Source organism: Melanerpes formicivorus, unplaced genomic scaffold, assembly GCF_026170545.1.
Source record: "Melanerpes formicivorus ecotype bairdi unplaced genomic scaffold, bMelFor1.0.p_v2 SCAF_5, whole genome shotgun sequence".
Taxonomy (NCBI): domain Eukaryota; kingdom Metazoa; phylum Chordata; class Aves; order Piciformes; family Picidae; genus Melanerpes; species Melanerpes formicivorus.
Window position 1 is genome coordinate 32,062,687 of NW_027142357.1, and position 22,539 is coordinate 32,085,225.

The following is a 22,539-nucleotide window of genomic DNA, read 5'->3' on the forward strand; positions in this document are numbered from 1 at the left end:
GGAAGCGTTTGTCATGCAGCACATTTCCCAGGTCTGACCCCAGCATTTTCAGGATCCTCTGTGATGTAAGATATGGAGAATCAAAGACTAATTACATATCCTTGGCATAATCATCTCTTCTCCCGCTCTCTCTCCCATTTCTTCTTCCAGCCCTAAACCCTTCTCACATAAGCCCCAAAATCCAGTTGTTCCCCTTGGATATCAGTCCAAGGACATGCCCATGCAAGGTCCTGGTGCGAGTGCTGGAGATATTCAGGCACACTGTGGCGGGTTGAAATTACTCCCGAACTAATTTGAGAGAATCACCCCTCCCAAAATAAAATTTGCTAGACCAGCTCAGTTGGAGAGCAAATGAAGCCATATTTAAGCCCACTACAATCTAGAAATATGAAATGCAGTGAATATGTACAAAATATACAATATTTACCTGTATTTATGATTTATAAACAACACAAGAAACCCCCTGGGCAAAACCAGTGGGGTTACCAACAGCTTGCCCTCCCTGCTCCCTTCTCCCACCCTATACAAGGGAAAAGAGAGAGAGAAGAGCAAGAGTAGCTTGTTAGTACTTAGTCACAACAAAGAAACACAGCCAAGGTCAGCAAAGCCAGCAGAAGCAACCAGCTAGTATCTGCTAGAGCAAAGAAGCCAAAAAGAGAAAGAGTTCATTTATACAACTAACTTTATGTTAGTTATCAAACCAATGGGATTATTTAGACCTTATCATTACTTTCCCTTTACTTCCAATGGTAATTTATTTACATTCTAACACTTTCTGATCTAGATCTGTGGAAAATTCTTAGGCATCAGCCTAAAACTACCACATACACCAATATAGAGAAAAGGGGAATGGTCCTCACAGTCTGGTCACACAGCTGCCATCCTCACCTGAACCCACACCTCTGCAGTAAGATAAAGGTTCACTCTTCACCAGCCACAAGCTTGCATTTTCCTCTTCCAAACTGCTAGCCGAGGCCAAGGTACAAGGCCAAGACTTCTGAGCTGGTGGACAAGTCAAGTCCTGTCTGGTTGGTAACTCTCAGAAGCTGTGGTCCCTCAGGCATCTGCTGGGCAGCCTAAACCAAATTAATTCCTACACAGGTGAAAGTGCTCTATGCAGAGGAGGAGTAAAATTCTCCCTCCAAAAGCCCTTGCAATATAATTCTTCCCCTGCCTACAGAAGCAGCTCATCCACAGATGATCTGCTGGTCACCAAACTCACCAAAACATGCTAGCTACCCATAGCCTATTACAAAAGAACAGCATCTTCACATGCCAAGAGAAAGTTAAGCATGCCTGGTTTTAACACAGCAAGCAAAGTTGTTTTTCAGCACCTCAGTGTGCAATCACAGACACACAGAATTAACCACCAACATAGAAAGTGTGGATGTGCAGAGATGGAGGCAAAGACAAAAATGACACCTAAACCCCAGAGTCTTTTTATCTTTATGTTCCCACCACACTATGCAAACACTGAAATTTGATTTGAGGCATCAAGCAGCACAGGATCTCCTCACATAATAGCTCTGAGTGATGCTCTGTGCCAGTGCAGCCACACTGCAGATGGCTCAGGGCTTTCCTAGCAATGGTACTTGCACATACCAGAGAACGTGGGCCCGGTTGACAGCAGCCTCATGCCAGCAGTACCACACAGCACATCCAAAGAAGGTCACTGAAAATGGTGCACCTCTCCAGTGGATTGGCATCATTAAAGAGGCATGAAGAGGTCACTGGGGTCATGAGTAACACTTGAATCATCTTTTCCAACAGAATTAAAAATAGATCAATCAAAGCGGTGCAGTCGCAAGCCCCAGCCCTCTGCGCACACGCTTGGCTTCCTGTGTTTGGGCTTCTTTAACTCTGGTATTAACAATCACATTTCCAATGTTCTTCCAAGGTTGGGTCACTTCTGCAGCAGTGCCTTTACAACCCTTCAGTACTCCCATTCCACCAGTACAGGGTGCTTGGTGCCATGGGTTAGCTGTTTGGGTGGGTTGGATTGGTTGATGGGTTGGACACGATGATCTTGAAGGTCTCTTCCAACCTGGTTTGGTTTATTCTAATAAAGGTTTATTCTAATACTCCCACATTTTTCCCCAGTCAAGTCACAGAATTAACCAGGTTGGAAAAGACCTTCGAGATCATCAAGTCCAACCTATCACCCAACACCATTTAATCAACCAAACCATGGCACTAAGTGACTCATCCAGTCTCATCTTAAACACCTCCAGTGATGTTGACTCCACCACCTCCCTGAGCAGCCCATTCCAATGGCCAATCACTTTTTCTATGAAGAACTTCCTCCCAACATCCAGCCTAAACCTTCCCTGGCACAGCTTGAGACTGTGCCCTCTTGTTCTGTCACAGGTTGCCTGGGAGAAGAGAGCGACGCTCACCTGGCTACACCCACCCTTCAGGTAGTTGTAGATGGCAATAAGGTCTCCCCTGAGCCTTCTCTTCTCCAGGCTAAACAATCCCAGCTCCCTCAGCCGCTCCTCACAGGGCTTGTGTACAAGACACCTCACCAGCTTTGGCATCACTACTCCCACGTGCTGCCCTACTGCTGCCAGCCTAGCACATGGCAGGCGGAGGCAGAGATGTATAAGAAAAATGTGGAAGGGTCAGGAAGGAAAACAGAGAGAGGGAAGCAGCAGTGGAGATGGGCAGAGGGCAGTATGCTGTTTTTTCCATGCTTCCAGTCCATTGCTTAACTCGCTGTGGGCTGACACTCAGTGAGGTGCATGAACACATTGTCATTAGAAAGTCCTAGTCCTCGAAGAGACAGGGAACTGGTGAGTCAGAAAAGCAAAGCATGCTAAGACACAGAGCTGTGCTAGTAGGTACAGAGAATAAACATGACCTCAGCTGAACTCATACAGGAACACAAAAAACGTTTTAACATCTTCCAGAACTTCCCCTGCATCACCTTTGTGTATTGAAGTTTTGGCTAGAAGACTGGAAAGAAACAAAAGTGTAAGAGAAGCGCTGCAGGGGAGCAGAGCTTGAGAAGATTGGGATGGAGTGAAAAGATCTATGCCCCTGTCTTGTGACAGGTACCACTAGGCTCATCTGCCCAGGGGATCACACTTGCCAAACCCAGACTGCCCTTTTCTGCAGCCCAAGTGCAATGTGTGTGCCATGTGAGTCAGATCTTAAACTAGGCAAGAGGAATTTTTGTGGTGAATGCATGCAGGACAGTGACCATGCAGTGATAAAAATGCAGCTATTACATAATTAACACAATGGCACGTGGCCACACTGACAAATCTGTGCAGAAAGACTGCAGAGCATCTGCTTGCACTGCCAGGGCACTGAGAGACAAGAGATGTGGGAGCTCCACAGCTCTTGCTCTATCACACCCTAACCCAGATCGCTGTTGTCAGCCCCAAGGATAAAGTACTCGGAAGAAGAGGAGGCAAGAATGGGAAGGGAGAAAATTCCCTCTGCAAATTCATCCCTAAGTCTCAGTTAAACACATTTACTATCAAAAGAGTTCAGAGTGATCACAGACCCCAAGCCACAGGCAGTGGGAGCAAAAGCAGCACCTCTGTCCTTGCTGTCTTCTCACATGGCAAAAGCATGCCAGCTGAAAATTAAGCACTGGGTGCCACGGCCACCTCTCCCCACGCCTCCCTGCCCAAGGCAAGTGGTATCCTCAAAAATGCCAAACCAAACCTGAGCAGTGAAAGGCAGCCCAGGGTGGGGAGAGAAGCCCATTGCTATTTTTCCTCTTGTGGTGAACAAAAAAACCTCCTATTTTATCACTAGCACTAGGGAGTTGGTTTCATAAACGAGAACAAACAGCAAACTGACGTGTCAAACTCGTCAGAGCTGCAAGCAGCAAGAGGTGGGTGGGATCAGAGCAATTTTAAAGGCAGAAGGATAGGAGTTCCTTTAACCAAGACTTTCTCTGCACCCATAATAAGGCTGGCAAACCCAAAATGAGAGACTATGTGAAGTCTGTAATCGAAGGAGCAAAAGCCATAGTTAAAACAACCTAAAAAGGCCAAGCCCTGAGAAAGGCAACTGAAATCCCTTATCTTTCGATGGAAAAGAATGTGCTCCCTGAGATTAATGACGTGTTTACCAGAAAGGAAATTGCCGCCCTTCTGAAGCAGCGAGTGTTTGTTCCTCCCAAGCCCCTGTTTTCTGCTCCAGAGCTGATCTCCCAAACCTCCTGTTTAAAGTCAACACACAATACGGCTTCCTGCTGCCATGGGCTCTGAGGGATCCTACCATTAACCCTCTCCCAAAACCCACCCTCCACAACACCTGCCTGTCCCAGCCACCACTGGCGAGGATGAAAGCAGGGTATTTTGGTCACGCTCCGAGCACCGGCACAGAGACAGGCATCACACTGACGGCTGCCAGCAACCTCACCGCAGGGTGATGAATCACCCTCGTGCATAAATATTTCTCAGCCAAGCAGATGAATTAGCAAGTGTGGAGACTGACAGAGCTGTCAAGGGGAGGCACTCACTTGTCTTGCTCTTCTCCAAAGTCTCCAGACACAGCAGGCGACCTCTTCTCAGGTTGCTCAGGGTTTCGTCAGCACGCCCTGCAGCCTGGCCTGCCACAGGCTGCTCTTGGAAAGAGCTTTAACACCAGCCAGTGTCATGGCCTACCTTGTTATGGGATGCATGGAGGAGCATGGAATTTGCATGCTGAAAACACTGAAGCGGTTTGAGAAAGTCTAGAGCAGATCTGTTTGAAGAAACCTGCATGAAACTCACTCGGGGGCCACCAGTCCTTTGCATCCATGGAGACTCAGATACTCACACACACGCCCCTCTGGTAAATGCACTCATACTCCATCCTCCATCTCATCATGGAGCATCCTAGCCATGAGAGTCATCAGGTCATGAGCATCCTGCTCTCCCTAAAGCCAACAAGCCTGAAACAATGGGTGCTGGCCAACACACAGAAGACAGAATAAACAAAGGGAGCTGCTTAAAACTGTCTCTGACATTTGTATGTAGCTAATGGGGCAATTTTCATCCATGGAATGCTGTCACCTCTCTCAGATTGTGAAGCAGCCTACACTTCCCCTGAGCTCTCCCCAGTCACATCATGTCTCCTGCAGGACCAGGCTGAGTGGGAGGAAATGCTAATTTCTGCCCAATTTCCCACATGCCTTCTTTATCTCCACCTTGGCTTTATCTCCACCTTGGTGGAAAACCACCAGCATACACAAGAGCACACACACAGAGCCCAAAAGAGCCCACACAGGCAGCTCCTCGTCACAGAAGGCCAGCACCTTGGCACTGCTTAAACAAAGGAAAACTCAGGAATGTGTCTGTAGAAGTAGCTAGCAGAGCTGACTGGCACTTATTCTGTCTCTACAGGTCAGTGGGGTTTAATTATAAGGAGAAGAAAAAAGATGTTTTCCACAGGTGGGTGGAAAATCTGCAATTTTGATTAGGAGAAAAAAGGCAGAGATTTTAACATGGGCATTTCAACTTTATGAAGTCCCCTTACGTTTTATATTGTGTTATGTAAAACATAAGCAACAGACTTGCCATAATATATAAAACCCTTCCATTACCATTTTGCTTTTTGATGTGGTATCTGCTACCTGGCTTGTTGGGCAGTATTTAAACCAGCCAGTGGAAATGCCTTTATTCACTGCAGAGAGGATGAGAACTACAACATCCATTGCTTCAGCCTTTTTCTAGGAAAATAGTTTGCCTCAACGGGATAATATTATTAATTATAGAGTGGTATTCCTTAGAAGTCATGCCCAGAGTCCCTGGTTGTGGGAGGCTCTGCAGAACTTTGATGAAAAACCCCAGCCTTGAGAAATTAGAATTTAGGCTGAGTCAAAGGCACAACAATTGGAGGAAAATGAGCAGCAGTTGAACAGCAACGGTGATGACACACATCCTTTGGACTCCTTGGAGTGACCTCCTTTCTAACATCGAGCTGCTCCATGTATTGCTTGGGACAAAGCCTAATCCATGTCAGTCAAATCCCCATCTTTCAAAAGAAAGCAGTTAACCAAAATGTGATATGGAACGTGTCCAGAGAAGGGCCATGAGGAGCACCTCTCCTATGAGGACAGACTGAGAGAGTTGGGGTTGTCCAGTTTGGAGAAGAGAAGGATCCAAGGAGACTTTATTGTAGCTTTCCAATATCTGAAGAGGGCCTACAAGAAAGCTGGTGAAGGACTTTTTAGGGTGTCAGGTAGTGATAGGACTAGGGGGAATGGATCCAAGCTAGAGGAGGGGAGGTTTAGATTAGACATTAGAAAGAAGTTCTTCACCATGAGAGTGGTGAAGCACTGGAATGGGGTGTCCAGGGAGGTGGTTGAGGCCCCATCCCTGGAGGTGTTTAAGACCAGGCTGGATGAAGCTCTGGCCAGCCTGATCTAGTGTGAGCTGTCCTTGCCCATGGCAGGGGGGTTGAAACTAGGTGATCCTTGTGGTCCCTTCCAACCCTGACTGATACTATGATATGATACTGTGAAGGTGGCAAGACACTGGAGCAGGTTGCCCAGGGAGGTGGTGGAAACCTCATCCCTGGTGGTTTTTAAGGCCAGGCTGGATGTGGCTCTGAGCAACCTGATCTAGTGAGATGTCCCTGCCCATGGCAGGGAAGTAGGAAGTACGTGATCCTTGAGGTCCCTACCAACCCTGACATTTCTGTGATTCTGTGTGTAATTCTGTGATAATCCATCATCCCCTGCCATGGTCTGCAGACTCTTCTGCCATAATCATGACTAAGGCATCCTATACTTCCAAATCATGGATCTATTGACCAGATGACAGTGGTATTTCAAAATAAAACTACTCCATTGTTGATTTTTGTGATTCTGTGTCAAAATAATTGTTTCATTTTACCTTTGGGAGGTTTTCATTATCCCTTATATCACAGTTACAGCTTCAAATCTAGTTTCAGACTACAAGTAGACAGCAATTCCAGCAGTGTTTGATTTTAGAGAAGTTGTGCAAGACGTCACCTAAAGGATTTTTTTTTCCTTGTTTGAAACTATTAATTGAATTCAGTTTAAATCAAACACATTTTCCCTACCAAACATTAAAAAAAAAATCACATTTTTCAACAAATGCATTTCCCCTTTGAGTACAATAGAAAGCCAGTAAGATCTTATTGCTCTCTACAATTACCTGAAGGGAGGTTGTAGACAGGTGGGGGCTGGTCTCTTCTCCCAGGCAACCAGCACCAGAGGACACAGTCTCAAACTGCAGCAGGGGAGGTTTAGGCTGGATGTTAGGAAGAAATTCTTCATAGAGAGAGTGATTGTCCATTGGAATGTGCTGCCTGGGGAGGTGGTGGAGTTGCCATCATTGGAGGTGTTTAGGAGGAGACTTGATGGGGTGCTTGGTTGCATGGTTTAGCTGATTAGATGGTGTTGGATGATAGGTTGGATGTGATGATCATGAAATTCTCTTCCAACCTGGTCTATTCTATTCTATTCTATTCTATTCTATTCTATTCTATTCTATTCTATTCTATTCTACCAGGCCATCATTCAGGTCAGTGAGGGTACAATCAGACTAAAATCTCTTATGAACAGCCAAAAATTCTTTTAACACGAGACAGCAGAGAAGATGATGAGCAGTAGATAAGGATCTACGTCAAATGCAAAGTTTTCTCTTTAGCCTAGGAGAAGAATGTGAACTAGAAGTGAGAGGACAGAGAAAGAATCTAATATCCAGAAATTATCTTTATAAATTAAATCCATGAATTAGGAAAGTTGATTCAGGGCACAGCTGACAGTGATTGGAATTAAACACTAGGGGAAAGAAAAAGAGGCAAGAAAATACCTCCATAATTTGAAAACAATTATGTAGTTGCACCCAAAAAAAAAAGGGGGGAGGGGGAGAAATCTATACCACTAAATAAAGCTGTCCCATTTAAACACAGCAATGGGGAGAAATGGAGAGGTTATGGGATGCCATATATCTTTCTTAGGTCAATCAGTTTTATTAGAATAGAATAGAATAGAATAGAATAGAATAGAATAGAATAGAATAGAATAGAATAGAATAGAATAGAATAGAATAGAATAGAATAGAATAGAATAGAATAGAATAGACCAGACCAGGTTGGAAGAGACCTTCAAGATCATCACGTCCAACCTATCACCCAACACCACCCAATCAACTAAACCATGGCACCAAGCACCCTGTCAAGTCCCCTCCTGAACACCTCCAGCGACGGCGACTCCACCACCTCCCCAGGCAGGCCATTCCAATGGGCAATCACTCTCTCCGTGTAAAACTTCCTCCTGACCTCCAGCCTGCATTGAAGAATGACCTCCAGCTCTAGCATTGAAGAATGGAGAACCTGCACAGGAGGTATTTTGGAGGGAGCGGGTAGGAAAAGCCCACATGAAGGCAATGTCCATCTGGGGCCAAAGCCAGCAGAGTTATTTCAGGATTTATTTACAAGCTCTAGGAGTCTGGTGGGTGCAGAAGGACAGAGACCCACAAACCATGAGCCCTCCTCCCATTCTCCTCACCCACCTTCTAGTAGATGCTTCAGGGTGATGGGCTTAGAAATCCCACCTGGCCTCATAGGAATGGGGGCACAGTATGAGCAGCAGCTGTGCCAACACCCCAAGCATCCCCCAGCAGGCAAGACTACTGCTCCTCCACAAAGTCCTACCACCAGGTGTCCTCCAGGGAGGAAACACTAGGAAAAAAAAACCTACCTACAAGCAAGGTGTCAGAGTGGAACCACACAGCCAAACTTGCCTCTCAACCTATGTTTTTATAATTCTTTTTTTCCCCCTTTTTAAAATAAACCACTTTAAATGCCCACTTCAGAGAGCCTGGGCAGAGTGGCACAGCTTTCCTCTCACTATCTAAATAAGGCCCCTAACAATGTTATCACTTTTCAAAACACATCTGTCCCACAGCTCCTAGCCCAGACAATTGGCAGGTAACCAGTTAATAAATGTCTTCGCCAGACTGTTGAATAGCCTGGCCTGGACTCAAGAGTGATGTCAGGGCCATTCAATGCACTATAATTGGAAAAACCTGGGGAAAGCAGGCCTGTGTTTTTTAATAAATAAAGAGCACATTAGCAGCCTCCTGCTTTTTATTCACCGTGGTGTCTACCTTGTTCGGTAGCAAAGTGGGAGTTTGGTGGGTCTTTTTTTTCCCCCTGCTGCCGCTCACTCAGTGATTTCTACTTGGAATTTGATGCCAGTTTCCAGATGTGTCTCAGGCCAGGAAGTCAGCAATCAGCCTGGATAAAGCCTCTGGGATTAGCTGCAGATCATCTTCTGACACACACATCCTTCCTGCACCCTCTCTTATGAAATTGGGGCACACCCCTCGTGCCCAAAAATTAAAACAAAACAACAGAGGGACAAGCAGAAGGCCCTGATCGCGATGCTTTGATCGCTTTCATATTCAATATGTGTGAATATACTTCATTAATTCAATCCATCAAAGCCCCCAAAGCACCGTTTGAGGGATTTTTACAACACTGGAGTGTTTATATACATAAATCAGTTGAACAATTGAAGGTTCCTCATCTGCTGGAGCAGCCCCAGGCAAAGCTCTTCTCCCACAGCTCCTCACCAGTGGTACCCACAGGAGAGCATCAGCTCCACTGGCTCAGACACAGAATGCCCGAGAGGGGTGAATCTTCCAAAGGACTCACCCTTAGAGGAAGAAGTGAGGATGGTAAATTAATTTCTGGGCTCTATATGAGTGACTTTTAGAAGCTAAAACCCAAGTGGGTGACATGAAGGATGTGGTTTGTGTGGAAAATAATCTCAAGCAGAAATACCCTGACAGCAACATGCTTTTCAAGCCTCCCCGTGTCCCTGAGAAACAAACTACCCCAGCTTCCCAGCTGGGAGCAGAGGAGCTCAGCCCCATGCAGCTGGTCTCCACGCTCACCCCAGTACACATGATACTGTCTACTACAGGATGGTGGGGGGGATCCCAGCCCAAGGAGACCAAATAATTGAATTCCCAGCAAAGTAATTTATTTTTTCCACCCCCAGGCATTTAAGAGGCTGTTGTTGGGCCCCTCTTGCTCATGTTGCGATTCCTTTCATCTCCCCAACAAAGCACAGCCAAATTAACACCAGCCCTACCCCCAGTAACCATCCCCTCCACACACCCTCCTGCAGCTGCTCTGCTTTCACAGGGCACCTGAGAGCCGCTGCCAAAACAGGAAAGCAGGCGCCTAATTGAAAAGGGAGTATTTGGGAGTCACCCTACACAAAAATTAGCAGAGATATGCTAGGAAAATAAAAGAGTGGGCATTAAGGGCGGGCTTATCTTCTTTTTTTTTCCGTGATTCTAACATTTGGGATGTGAAAAGGCCAAAAAGTTTCACATACTGTTCTAAGAAGCAGGTCAGGGAGAGAATAGAATAGAATAAACCAGGTTGGAAGAGACTTTCAAGATCACCGCGTCCAATCCATCATCCAACACCACCCAATCAATGAAACCATGCAACCAAGCACCCTATCAAGTCTCCTCCTAAACACTTCCAGTGATGGTGACTCCACCACCTCCCTGGGCAGCCCATTGCAATGGGCAATCACTCTTTCTATGAAGAACTTCTTCCTAACATCCAGCCTAAACCTCCCCTGGCACAGCTTGAGACTGTGTCCTCTTGTTCTGTTGGTGGTTGCCTGGGAGAAGAGATCAACCCCCACCTGGCTACAATCTCCCTTTAGGTAGTTGTAGAGAGCAAGGTGGTCTCCCCTGAGCCTCCTCTTCTCCAGGCTAAGCAACCCCAGCTCCCTCAGCCTCTCCTCACAGGGCTTGTGCCCAAACCTCTCACCAGCTTCGTTGCCCTTCTCTGGACATGTTCCAGCAAGTCAACCTCCTTCCTAAACTGAGGGGTCCAGAACTGGACACAGTACTCAAGGTGTGGCCTAACCAGTGCAGTGTACAGGGGCAGAATGACCTCCTTGCTCCTGCTGGCCACACTGTTCCTGATCCAGGCCAGGATGCCATTGGACCTTTTGGCTGCCTGGGCACACTGCTGGCTCATGTTCAGCCTACTATCGACCAGTACCCCCAGGTCCCTCTCTGCCTGGCCGCTCTCCAGCCACTCTGACCCCAGCCTGTAGCTCTGCATGGGGTTGCTGTGGCCAATGTGCAGAACCTGGTACTTGGATGTATTAAATCTCATGCCGTTGGATTCTGCCTTTACTTTCACTTGTCCCCCCAAAGTAACTCAGGTTGATTTTGAGAAGTGGACCTCTGGAATTAAAAGCTAAAAGTACATGAACTAAGGAAACCCTGAATTGCTACTATGCAATTGTATAGCAAGTGCTGGGTCTTGGTTATGGGTTGAGAATTACATAGAATTACGTAGAATAAACCAGGTTGGAAGAGACCTTCAAGATCATCGCGTCCAACCCATCAACCAATCCAACCCACCTAAACAACTAACCCATGGCACCAAGCACCCCATCAAGTCTCCTCCTGAACACCTCCAATGATGGCGACTCCACCACCTCCCCAGGCAGCCCATTCCAATGGCCAATCACTCTTTCTGTATAGAACTTCTTCCTAACATCCAACCTAAACCTCCCCTGGTGCAGCCTGAGAAAAAGTTAAGCACTGCCTGATTTCAATTTGTCTGTACTAGTTTTGGTAAAAACAGTAAGCTATGCCTAGGGAGAAAGAAAAATATGGATGTTTTCTGTCAAAAGGACGAAGAATGGGGGTCTCTGTTTCCGGTGGCGGGACTGAATATTAAGATGAATGGCCAGAGATAGCTCAGTGAGGTTGGTTTTCAGCCAGAACAGGAGCTCTGTTCCTTTCTACCCACCCCTGGCCAAGATCCTGGCCTGGGACTGTGACCATCCATCCCCTGGGGAAGCACCAGCCACAGCCAAAGGGAGGATTTAGGATTAACTCCAAAAAATCAGCAAGTTCCACCCAACCCAGTGGAAAGGAATGAAAGCCCTTGGGGCCAGACAAAGGGACACTGAGGCCTGGTGGGGAGCAGGCAGGCAAACCTGGCAGGGAGGAGGCAGGTCAGCAGCACTGGGACAAGCAACCCAGAGCACTCCCTACCTGCTGGAGCCACTCAGCTCCTCCAGCCCCAGCTCCAGGCTGAAGAAGCCTGTCTGGCTCTCAATAGGATAAAAAGGAGAGAAAGCAGTGGGAAGCCCTGCTGAGAAGCCCCCTTTTGTGTAAACACACTCCATCCTCAGACTAAAAATAAAGGCAAACCACAGGAAGGGAGTGAGTGCTTGGACAATATCCGATTTGGTGTGTGCCTGGGTGTGAGCTGAGGGAATGGGGAGAAGAGCAGGGGACTCCACCCAGCCCAACCACACAAAGACAGCCGTTTAAGATCTTCAAGATGGACAGGCATTCCTGGAGGTTACTGAAATCCAAGTAACTGCTGCTTGGCAGACGCGCAGCCCTTTGGTATGTGCGCAGCACTCGGAAACGTTAAGCGAGGGAAAAGGCTGCCATGGCAAGCAGGAAAGGCAGGATGACTGCACCAGGCCCATTTTACAGATTCAGAGATCAAGACCTGAGGCTGTGAACTGAAACTCCATAAACCTGTCATAAAGTAGGGAAGCAACCGAGACAAGATGTCAGATGAAACCTTTCCAGATCATGGGTCTCTCCTCAAAAATTACCTCTCCCTGCATGCTGCCCTTCACATCTCGGTCACTGCTGCAGCTGAAGAACCAAACCCAAAATAACTGCACAGACATGAAGGCTGCAGAGAGACGATCACTTGACTGCCCGCCCCAAATGGGTCTCAAAATGCTTTCTCAGGTGCTGGGCTCAGATGCACTGCCCTCTCCCATTGCTATCAGCCAACTCTCAAGAATGGAGCTCCACCAAAACCTTCACATGCTACCCGCAGCCTCTTTGCATGAGGGATGCTGTCCTGAGGGGTGCCGTCGCGCCCATCCATGCCCGGCAGAGAGCGTACAGGACAGCGAGGAGGCTTCTTGAAGCCCAGCGCTCACCGTTGGTGCTGACACACCACTCAGAGGCCTTCTGGGGAAATGCAGGACGTGGGAAGAGCCAACCGTTCATCCTGTCGCTAAGCAGTACTTGCGCACAGAAGCGGACTGTAAAAGCAGAGAAATCCACAGCTCTCCCCAGCCAGTTTCATGGTTGCAGGTCCAACCATAAGGGCAGTGCTGCTCCAGGGTACCTGCATGTGGGCCTTCGATCTGGCTACCATCAGCCCCGTATATTATCATGCACTGATACTCTCCTTTTAGTCAGCCATTACTAAACTGTAGCATCTGCAATGCTCAACTGCCTTGTTTCCTTTCCTTTCTCTATATTCTGTAAGAAGAAAAATGACATAGTGCTTGGCAGTGGAAGAAATCAAAGGCAACTAAGCTGACCTCAACTTGGACCTGCTTCTTGCTGATGTTTGTATTCTTCTAATTCTCTTCTCCTGTTCCCATCTCCACTCTTCTACCATCAGGTCTCATCCTAAGTATTCGTTTACTCTCTACTATTAGAAAAGTCACTAGGCCTGCATTAAAGGTCTCCTCTGAGCACAACCACAGTGCAAACCTTCCCCTTCAATTTCCTTCGGAAAGCAACTACTTCCTATGAAACACAGCTGTTTGGAGCAGGCCAGTTGCTTCCTCTGCAAAACGCATCACACCAAGCACAACCATCCTTATTTCATTTGCAAGTGTCTGCTGAGACTTTTACTGGCTTTCATTTGGGCCGTTTCTTGTACGCTAAATATAAAAGGAAAATGCCTTTCCACAAGGCAGGCTCGCTCTCTGAGCCGGGGGAACAGCTGCTGGTGCAGCAGCTTCTGCCCTCACCCCTTGCACACCACACCAGCCCCGCGCAAAGTAACACCGCCGCACGGAAAGGCAGCTACACAACTCGTGCTATGAGCGCCTGTCTAACTCAACTCCTACCGCCTGGTTCGGAGGCTGAATCCCAACTCTAAACCAAAAGTGAAGATCTTGCCGTTAAACCGACTTTAGCAGGTCACTTGGAAGCCCCTAAGGCGCTGCTGGACACAGGAAGCCAAGAAAAAGGTGACACCTTCTGTTTACTCAGCTAATTGCACTTCGTTATTGCTGGGGTGGCCGCTGCGGCACTCCAGGACTACTTCTACTGCAGCTCCCTGCGTCCTGAGATGTGTCTCCCGGCAAACAACTCTCGGCTATGAGGACACGGGAAGGGGGCTCAGGGTACAAGCAGGTCTGCAGGTGGGAGCCCTGAATCTGTGCCTTTCCCAAGCTGGAGCCACTGCTGGGGCTGGAACCAGGCTGGGGAAGGTTAACAGGGGAAATTTGCACTCACAGCTCCTTCAAACCCTAGCAGTCATCTGCTCTAGCCCACCCAGCTCCCTCCTCAGCTCCCCGGCATTGCCCTGGGCAGCAAATCCACCACTGTGCTGCCTGGAGCCAGTGCTAGTGACACAGCTTGCCATAGCCAGGGTACAAGTGACCTGGGAGGTCTCTGGGGAGAAGATCTCCTTAAGACAAAGTCACAATTGTCTGTTTTCGTAGGCACAACGCTCAACACTGGAGGAATTAGCAGAAGGCTGCAAAGAACTGCTGCAAAACCCACCTCTCTCTTGTTGGAAAACCTCAATCCAGTACAAATATAACGAGCACACACATTCCTGTGGTTACATACCTACAATAATAAGGTATCTCCAGTCCTGCTCTGGAAATACATATACTCTTTGCAAAATTACAAGTTGCTTCTAAAAGATTGGAACCAGAGGATAAAGACCATGTCTGGAAGCACTGAACTCTGCCTCTGCCCAGATGTAACTTTACAAAGACACCTAAGGAGAAAACCCTGGGGGATTAATGCCTCCTGACCCCAATGTGGTGAGCCCCTAGTTTTACCTGGATCAAGGTGTGTGAAGGACCCGATGACAAAGTCCAGCGTTGAGACAGCCAGTAAGAAGAGCAGCAGGAGCTGTAGCCTGATGATCCATTTCACCCCAGCCAGGTTGATCCCCAGTAGGCCCAGCAGGACAACCAGGGATATCCCACGAACCGCCCAGATGTTGCTGAGGCTTAGGACATCCGCAATGGACTCTGCAAAGCCAGTGATGTACATGGCACCTGCAACACACTGAAGGATGGAACCCTGTGAGTGAGTGCCCTTTGGTGTTCAAGAGGGGATTGGATGTGGGACTTGGTGCCATGGTCTAGTAGTCATGAGGTCTTGGGTGACAGGTTGGACTTGATGATCTTTGTGGTCTTTTCCATCCTTGTTGACTCTATGATTGGGAGAACAAGGGATCCCCATTTGTAGCACCCATGCTGGGCTAAGGAGTCTATTCAGACAGACATTTGCTACCACAACACAATCTTCCATGTTACTCTGGCCTGCAGGGACTGAACCTTACTGCACACTGCCAGGGCAGCACCCCTGCTGCTGGGCACTAGGGCCAGAAGCCCAGCACCTTTCCACTGGCTTTAAAATTTACCCCTATTACTGCTCCAGGAGAAACCACACTTGTTTCTCCATGGGAGAAAAGAATCAGACACTGCATTTCTTCCCTTCTGTTTCTCTGATGGTTCCCAGTTCAACACCTTCCTGAAGAACAACAATTTGCTTCCCCCTTCATTGCCTCCCAGGGGTTATTTTTAACTCAGTGTTTAGTTTGGATGTAAAGTCTGCTGTTTCACCGGCTCCCCATCTCGTTGCTGGAACAGAGCCTGCACTTTTGAGGAGAGTGCATTGTGGAAGCCATGCTCCCCGAGCTCCCAAGAAAGCTGTTTGTTTCTTTTGCTGCAGGACAGGACACATGCACTGCCCTGGGTGGCTGAGGGTCTGCAGGATAGGACATCTGCAGCACAGGCCTCAAATCCTACAGCAGGACATAAATCCTAAATTTCAGGACATTTTCCTCCAGAGGTTCCTACTAGCTGACATTTCAGCAACAACCTTTTTCAATGGCATCTCCAACAAACCAGGTCAGGGCACACAGCTGCACACTGACACAGGTAAAGTGATGCTAGGTCCTGCAACCTCACCACCCCACATCCATGGGCTAGGCATGTGCAGCACAGCTCCCACATGACTGGAAGGGAAAAAATCCCCTACCCAAGTCAGCAAGAGTCAGAGTAGACACCTCCTTCACTGCAGATCCACCTTGGACTGGCCCAGCACTACTCCACTGAAGGTGTTCAGGACAAACTGACCCACACCCAGGAGCTGGGAGTTCATGCATGATTTTTGGAAAACAAGGTGTGTGGGATTCACCTGTTCAGACTCAGACACCTGTAGACAGAAAGCAGTATCCCCTAACTCCATCTCCCTGTACCTGACCAACATCAGTTTTGCAGAAGCTTTCTTAAACTAAGTTTTCTTTCACGTCAAGGATGGCAATGTGAAAGGACATTCTGAAGGGAGCAGAGCAGAGCAAGCCTCTGACAGTCTCAGCACCACAAGCCTCTATGAAGCCTTTCCTCTGATGGACTACGAGCACCACCAGCAGAACGGAGGAGCTGCGTGCCCGCAAACACCCTGCTGCTCCACACAAAGCAAGAGCCAGGGCCTCAGTGACACTGTGACATGGGCTGGTTTCTCATGAACTACCTGTCTGGAAATCAAATCTAGGCTGAAATATGCAGAAATCAGTCCCTTGGGAGTCTTTGCAAACCACACACATTGCTGGGAGAAGAATCTAATTGATTTTCAACAGCAGACAAGTACTGTCACTATCTTTACTTTGGGGATTTTATGGCTGGACCCTGGAAAACCTCTGCCCACATAGACAGGTCTTACTTCAAGCCACTGCAGAAGACTGCAGAGTAAGGCACCCAACCCCAGCCTCATGGTTAGAGGGTCTCTGTGGGACCTAGCAGGCACGTGCTGCAGCATTTAGAACAGTCTCATTAAGCCTTTCCTCTGAAGCATCCCAGGAGGACAGCAAAGCCCTACTGGGTCTCAGCTCACCTTGGATGAAGCAGCAGAAGCCCATCAGCCCATCTCTGCAGCAGCCCTAGGGCACTGAGCCACTTCTTATCTCCCAGGGCATCAGCAGCACATGGCCAGTAGTGCCCCTCTTGCCCTAGGCAGAGCAGGGAATGGGGAACAGCTCTCTGTCTGGCCTGACTTGTTGCAGTGCTCTGTGAGCATCCTGTACCTGGGGATCAGCCTGAAGCTGGTGCAAAGCACACTAGGCTGAAAGCACAGCCAAAGAGAAGGGAAAGGCATCAGCTTTCAGGAGCAGGCAAAGTGTTCCTAAGAAAGCTGCCAGCTCCCACCCCACAGCCCCCTGAGCTCAGGGAATGCCTAGGCAGGGGCTGGGGCTGCCACAGCTTAGTTTTTACAGTCTTCAGGACAGACTACAACCTGATTGCTTTCCCAGACAGGGTCTGCTTAGAGAGTGAGAGTGGAAAATATGACAGGAAGGATTCTCATGTGTGGCCCATTTCCATATCTTGGCCTGTAACTGTGTTCAGTCTGCATTTTATGGACACTTGCTTTTAATCTGGAGTGAAAGGAGAAGCGAGGATTGTTTTCAGTTTGGGGTGTTTTTAAGGGTTTTCGCAGATTGCTGCAAGCCAGTCAGTTAAAAACAAGCCTCAATAAAAATGCTTCTCTGCTCACCACATTTTATACTGTTTATAACATCTTTATGGGGGGAGAGGGTTAAGTTACTGCAGGTTTAAGAGATTACTTTCCACTCTTTATGTTTACTGCTTGTGTGTCTCAGTGCTTCACCACCATGACAGCTGCTTGGGACCTTTCAAAAAATCCAGGACTGTGTGTTTTGGATCTCAAAATGTCTGTGACCCTTACGACTGCCTAGCTCACCTGTCATACCAGCTCCACTTTTGCTGTCTCACAGAGAGAAGCAGCCAAGGCTTGTCCAGTCCCTAAGGGCACAGGGAGCACATTGAAGCCAAACCTGCCAGTTCACAGGCACTCACTGTGCTTTCACTGGTCACCTGGCCTCTCCTACTGGTTTAAGTCAAGTCTCTCACCAGCAAAGGCATGTCCTGACAATGGGGGTAATTCGGACTGGGAAGGCTTGTGTTTGTTCAGACAACCAGTTCCTCCACCACTGTGACCCATGCCAGGCAGCATATTGCCATGCATGGGCTTGCTCCTGGAGTGCAGAGCAGGGTTAAATGCACTCCCATGCTGTCCAACATACTGGAGTGTACAGACAAGACTGGTGAAGAGGCTGAAGGGAAAGTCATCTGAGGAAAGGCTGAGGGACCTGGGGTTGTTCAGCCTGGAGGAGACTTAGAGGGGACCTTATCACTCTCTACAACTACTTGAAAGGAAGTTGTATTCAGGTGGGAGTTGGGCTCTTCTCCCAGGCAATTAGTGACAGGACAAGAGGGCAGGGTATGAAGCTGCACCAGGGGAGGTTTAGGTTGGATATTAGGAAGCACTGTCTCACAGAAAGGCTGATTGGCACTGGAATGGACTGCCCAGGGAGGTGGTGGAGTTGCCATCACTGGAGGTCTTTAAGAAAAGACTGGATGTGAAACTTGGTGGCATGGTTTAGCTGCTGTCATGGTGTTAGGTCATGGGCTGGATTTGATCTCAGAGGTCTTTTCCAGCCTCAGTAATTCTGTGATTACTTCCTGCATCAGGAAAGCACAAGATTCGTTTCAGCATTTTAAAGTTTCTAAATTTTCTTTAAGTAATGTGTTGGGTGGATGGTTTTTTGGTTTTGTTTTTTTTTTAATTACCTGGCCAAAAATATAAAGAAGGCCAATGGTGCCCCCTACTTGACCTCCAAGGACAGTAGAAATCATGGAGTAGACTCCTCCACTTCCGACGCTGCACTTCTCACACACCCCAATTCCAGATAAAACTGTCACCAGGGCAACCAGGATGACAAAGGACACCAGAAACATGCCCATTACAATGCCAGTGTTTCCCTGGAATGGAAAAGAAAGAAAACAATCAAATTAAGATCAATTCACACCAACTCTGTTGAGAAAGAAAAAAGACCTGTCTGCTTCTAGTCACAGTGATCAATGAATCTGGAGTCGTTACAGATTCAAAGAAACACAAGCACACACACCTAGTTATTTAATTAATGAAATTGCCAAATTTACAGTTCCTATTAGCATCCCTTTGAAGACTGGCTTCATGCTGGAGCTGGACAGACCTTTGCGTGAACAGGTTCTGCTCTGACACGGGGCTTCTGCACAAGAATAGAATAGAATAGAATAGAATAGAATAGAATAGAATAGAATAGAATAGAATAGAATAGAATAGAATAGAATAGAATAGAATAGAATAGAATAGAATAGAATAGAATAGACCAGACCAGGTTGGAAAAGACCTTTGAGGTCATCAAGTCCAACCTGTCACCTAACACCATCTAATCAACTAAACCAATGTACCAAGCACCCCATCCCATCTCTTCCTAAACACCTCCAGTGATGGTGACTCCACCACCTCCCTGGGCAGCCCATTCCAATGGCCAATCACTCTTTCTGTGAAGAACTTCTTCCTAACATCCAGCCTAAACCTCTCCGGGTGCAGCTTGTGATTGTATCCTCTTGTTCTGTTGGTGGTTGTCTAGGAGAAGAGACCAAAAGAGGTCAAACAATGGCTCAGCCACCACAGGCAGGGGATCACCTCCTATTTGTATGCTTTACAATAACATGCTTAAACACCCACACACACACACTTTCATAACAAGAAGTAGCTTCAAAACTGAACCTCTGGGGTTTGCAACAGCTGATTAGTCAACAACATCAAGCTCATGTTTAATTTTTCAGGACATTTGCCTTTAAAAGCTCTGATCTTCCCAAACAATGAGATTCCAAAGGAGAAAAACCCCAAAGGCAGGACAGCATGGAAGATAAATCACACTCTCGTAAACCAGCGCATGCCAGCCCTTATCTGCAGGCCGTTCGCCCAGTGGCAGGCAGCTCTCACTCTCCCAGCACTCAGGGGAGTTGTGTGCAGAGGATTCAGCCCCACTTTAAAAAAAAAAAAAAGAGAAAAAAAAGGTGGGGGGAAACCAAAACTCCTTCCTGCTCAGGGTGGAGGGCAAGCCCCAGCAGCCGCTGCTGCACCAGCCATAGTCTCACTGGGGATGAAGAGCAAAAGCCACTGAACAAACCTTGTTGGCAGCTATTTTTGAGGATTCAGTCTGCCATTTCAGGTAGATTTCCAGAAAGAGAAGGCACTTAGTAGCTCCAAAAGCATCCAAGCATCTCTTCTGAGCTCAAGAGCTTCCAAACCTCTCACACATGGCTGTAATTTATTTTCCAGGGTCAAAAGTTTTCCCTCATCCTGCAGCCCACCTTCCCCTGCTGACAAATCCCCCAGCCCGGTGTGCAGTGATTCCAGCTGTATGATCAGAAGTCTCCTCCAGTGCCCAGTGCTTTGTTAACGTTTGGCTTCCCTTCTCCTGCCTTTACTCATATTACAGGACATGTCCACAACCTTCCTCTCCAGCTTTGCTCCAACAATGCTCATTTCTGAGGTCATGCTAGCCTTGATGGAGTTTGTTTATCACCAGCACTAAAAAGCTGCTTCCCAACTTCAGGGCTGGTTGAAATCCCAGATTTTGTTTTTCTTTTCTCTTTTTTTGTGAAACAACAGAAACACATCCAGGATGTTGCTATCATCATAAAATCCTATTTTGGTTCAGCATCCCACTGCTTTTGACAGGGGCTTTATCTGGTCAGTGGGGAACAGAGCCAAGGTTTGCTATAAACGCAGCTGCCGGCTGGGTCAACAGCACAGCCTACTACAATCCAATGCTCCCTTTTAACTGGACAATTGTTCTTTTTGTTCAACAGCTTACCCTCAGGTTAAAAGGGTTAATAAATCTAACATGATTCAGTTAAAAAAGGTGCAGGGCGGGGGAAGACCACACTTGCACAGCATACACATAGACTTGGGCTTTTCCAGAATCTGCTGGTTGCACCAGGCTATGGCAGCAGCTAGCTAACAGTCAATCTGATGGTTCCCACTGAAGAAAGAATAGAATAGAATAGAATAGAATAGAATAGAATAGAATAGAATAGAATAGAATAGAATAGAATAGAATAGAATAGAATAGAACAGAACAGAACAGAACAGAACAGAACAGAACAGAACAGAACAGAACAGAACAGAACACAGCAGAACACAGCAGAACACAGCAGAACCAAACCAGGTTGGAAAAGACCTTTGAGATCATCAAGGCCAACCTATCATCCAACACTATCTAATCAACTAAACAACAGCACCAAGTGCCCCATCCAGTCTCTTCCTAAACATCTCCAGTGATGGTGACTCCACCACCTCCCTGGGCAGCCCATTACAATAGCCAGTCACTCTTTCTATGAAGAACTTCTCCTAACATCCAGCCTAAACTTTCCCTGGCACAGCTTAAGACTGTGTCCTCTTGTTCTGGTGCTGGTTGCCTGGGAGAAGAGACCAATCCCCACCTGGCTACAATCTCCCTTTAGGTAGTTGTAGAGAGCAAGAAGGTCTCCCCTGAGCCTCCTCTTCTCCAGGCTAAGCAACCCCAGCTCCCTCAGCCTCTCCTCATAGGGCTTGTGCTCCAAACCCCTCACCAATTTCGTTGCCCTTCTCTGGACTCGTTCCAGCAACTCAACATCTTTCCTAAACTGAGGGGCCCAGAACTGGACACAGTACCCAAGGTGTGGCCTAACCAGTGCTGAGTACAGGGGGAGGATGACTTCCCTGCTCCTGCTGGAAAGGGTTAACATGAAGACCAGGAAGGAAAGCTAGACTCTCAGCAACAATAGCAAGCAGAGAAAGTGGGAAGAAAAGTCCCCATTAAACACTGATGCTTATTTATGCATGCATGCTGGAAGAGGGTAGTGCAGTCTCACAGTAGTTGTGGAATGTTTCAGGAGATTAGGGTCCCCTGGAACTGCCAGTCCAGGCTCTGGAAATTTATAGCAAAGCCTAACTCTGTGAATGACTCAACATATGACAGACCTCTGTCAGGGAAGCTTTCTGCCAGCACCCCCCCCACAGCCCCCCTTCTCCCTTCCCTTTCATGCTAGCTTCCAGCTGTTTCAGGTTTTCCTTTATTTACTGGTATTATTATTACCTGCATTTGCTCCAGCAGTAATTTGCTTTCAAAGAAGATGTGGAAGAAAAAGAAGATCAGGATGAAAAGGGAGTTGGAAAAATCATCCCAATTTCAACACCACAATGTCTGCAGCTCTCCACAAAGGATCTAGTGAAGCTATTTTCAATACAGAGTCTCCCTGCTCCTTTTGGAAGATGTCCACTGTGTCTGTGACATGAACTTTTCCCAAAGCTCAAATTCCACCCATCCCTGGAGGAGCTTTCCCTCTTCTAAGAGGACATTTTAAGGGAAAATACAGGCAGTCACATCAGGAGGGGAGCAGAAACACTTTGAGGCTCTGGTCCTCAGTGAGATAATACTCTAAACCCACATGTGAAAGTCCCTTTGATAGTGATGCCAACTTCACCTCGCTGAGGACTCTCCACTCAAGACATAAGGGACTTCCACACTGACACATTTGAAAGAGAACAGCTTCAGCAGTGCTGGGAAGATGGCCAAGGAGCTGTAACTATTACAACATGCTTTACCTGAAAAGTAGGTATTTTGTCCCAACAATACAACACAAGGGTGTCCCTGTTCATT

The 22,539-nt window shown here is 47.5% G+C and overlaps 1 protein-coding gene across 2 annotated transcripts in view; it reads right to left on the reverse strand.

Annotated features, from left to right (window-relative positions):
- SLC12A8 (solute carrier family 12 member 8) overlaps positions 1-22,539 on the reverse strand; it is a 62,968-nt gene that overhangs the window by 34,344 nt on the left and 6,085 nt on the right. For both annotated transcript variants that reach the window (XM_068139036.1, XM_068139035.1), the window contains 2 exons: positions 18,632-18,823; positions 14,813-15,044 (listed from right to left, as the gene is read on the reverse strand). In XM_068139036.1, coding sequence (XP_067995137.1) covers positions 14,813-15,044; positions 18,632-18,823 — 424 coding nt within the window. The remainder of the gene's footprint in view (positions 1-14,812; positions 15,045-18,631; positions 18,824-22,539) is intronic.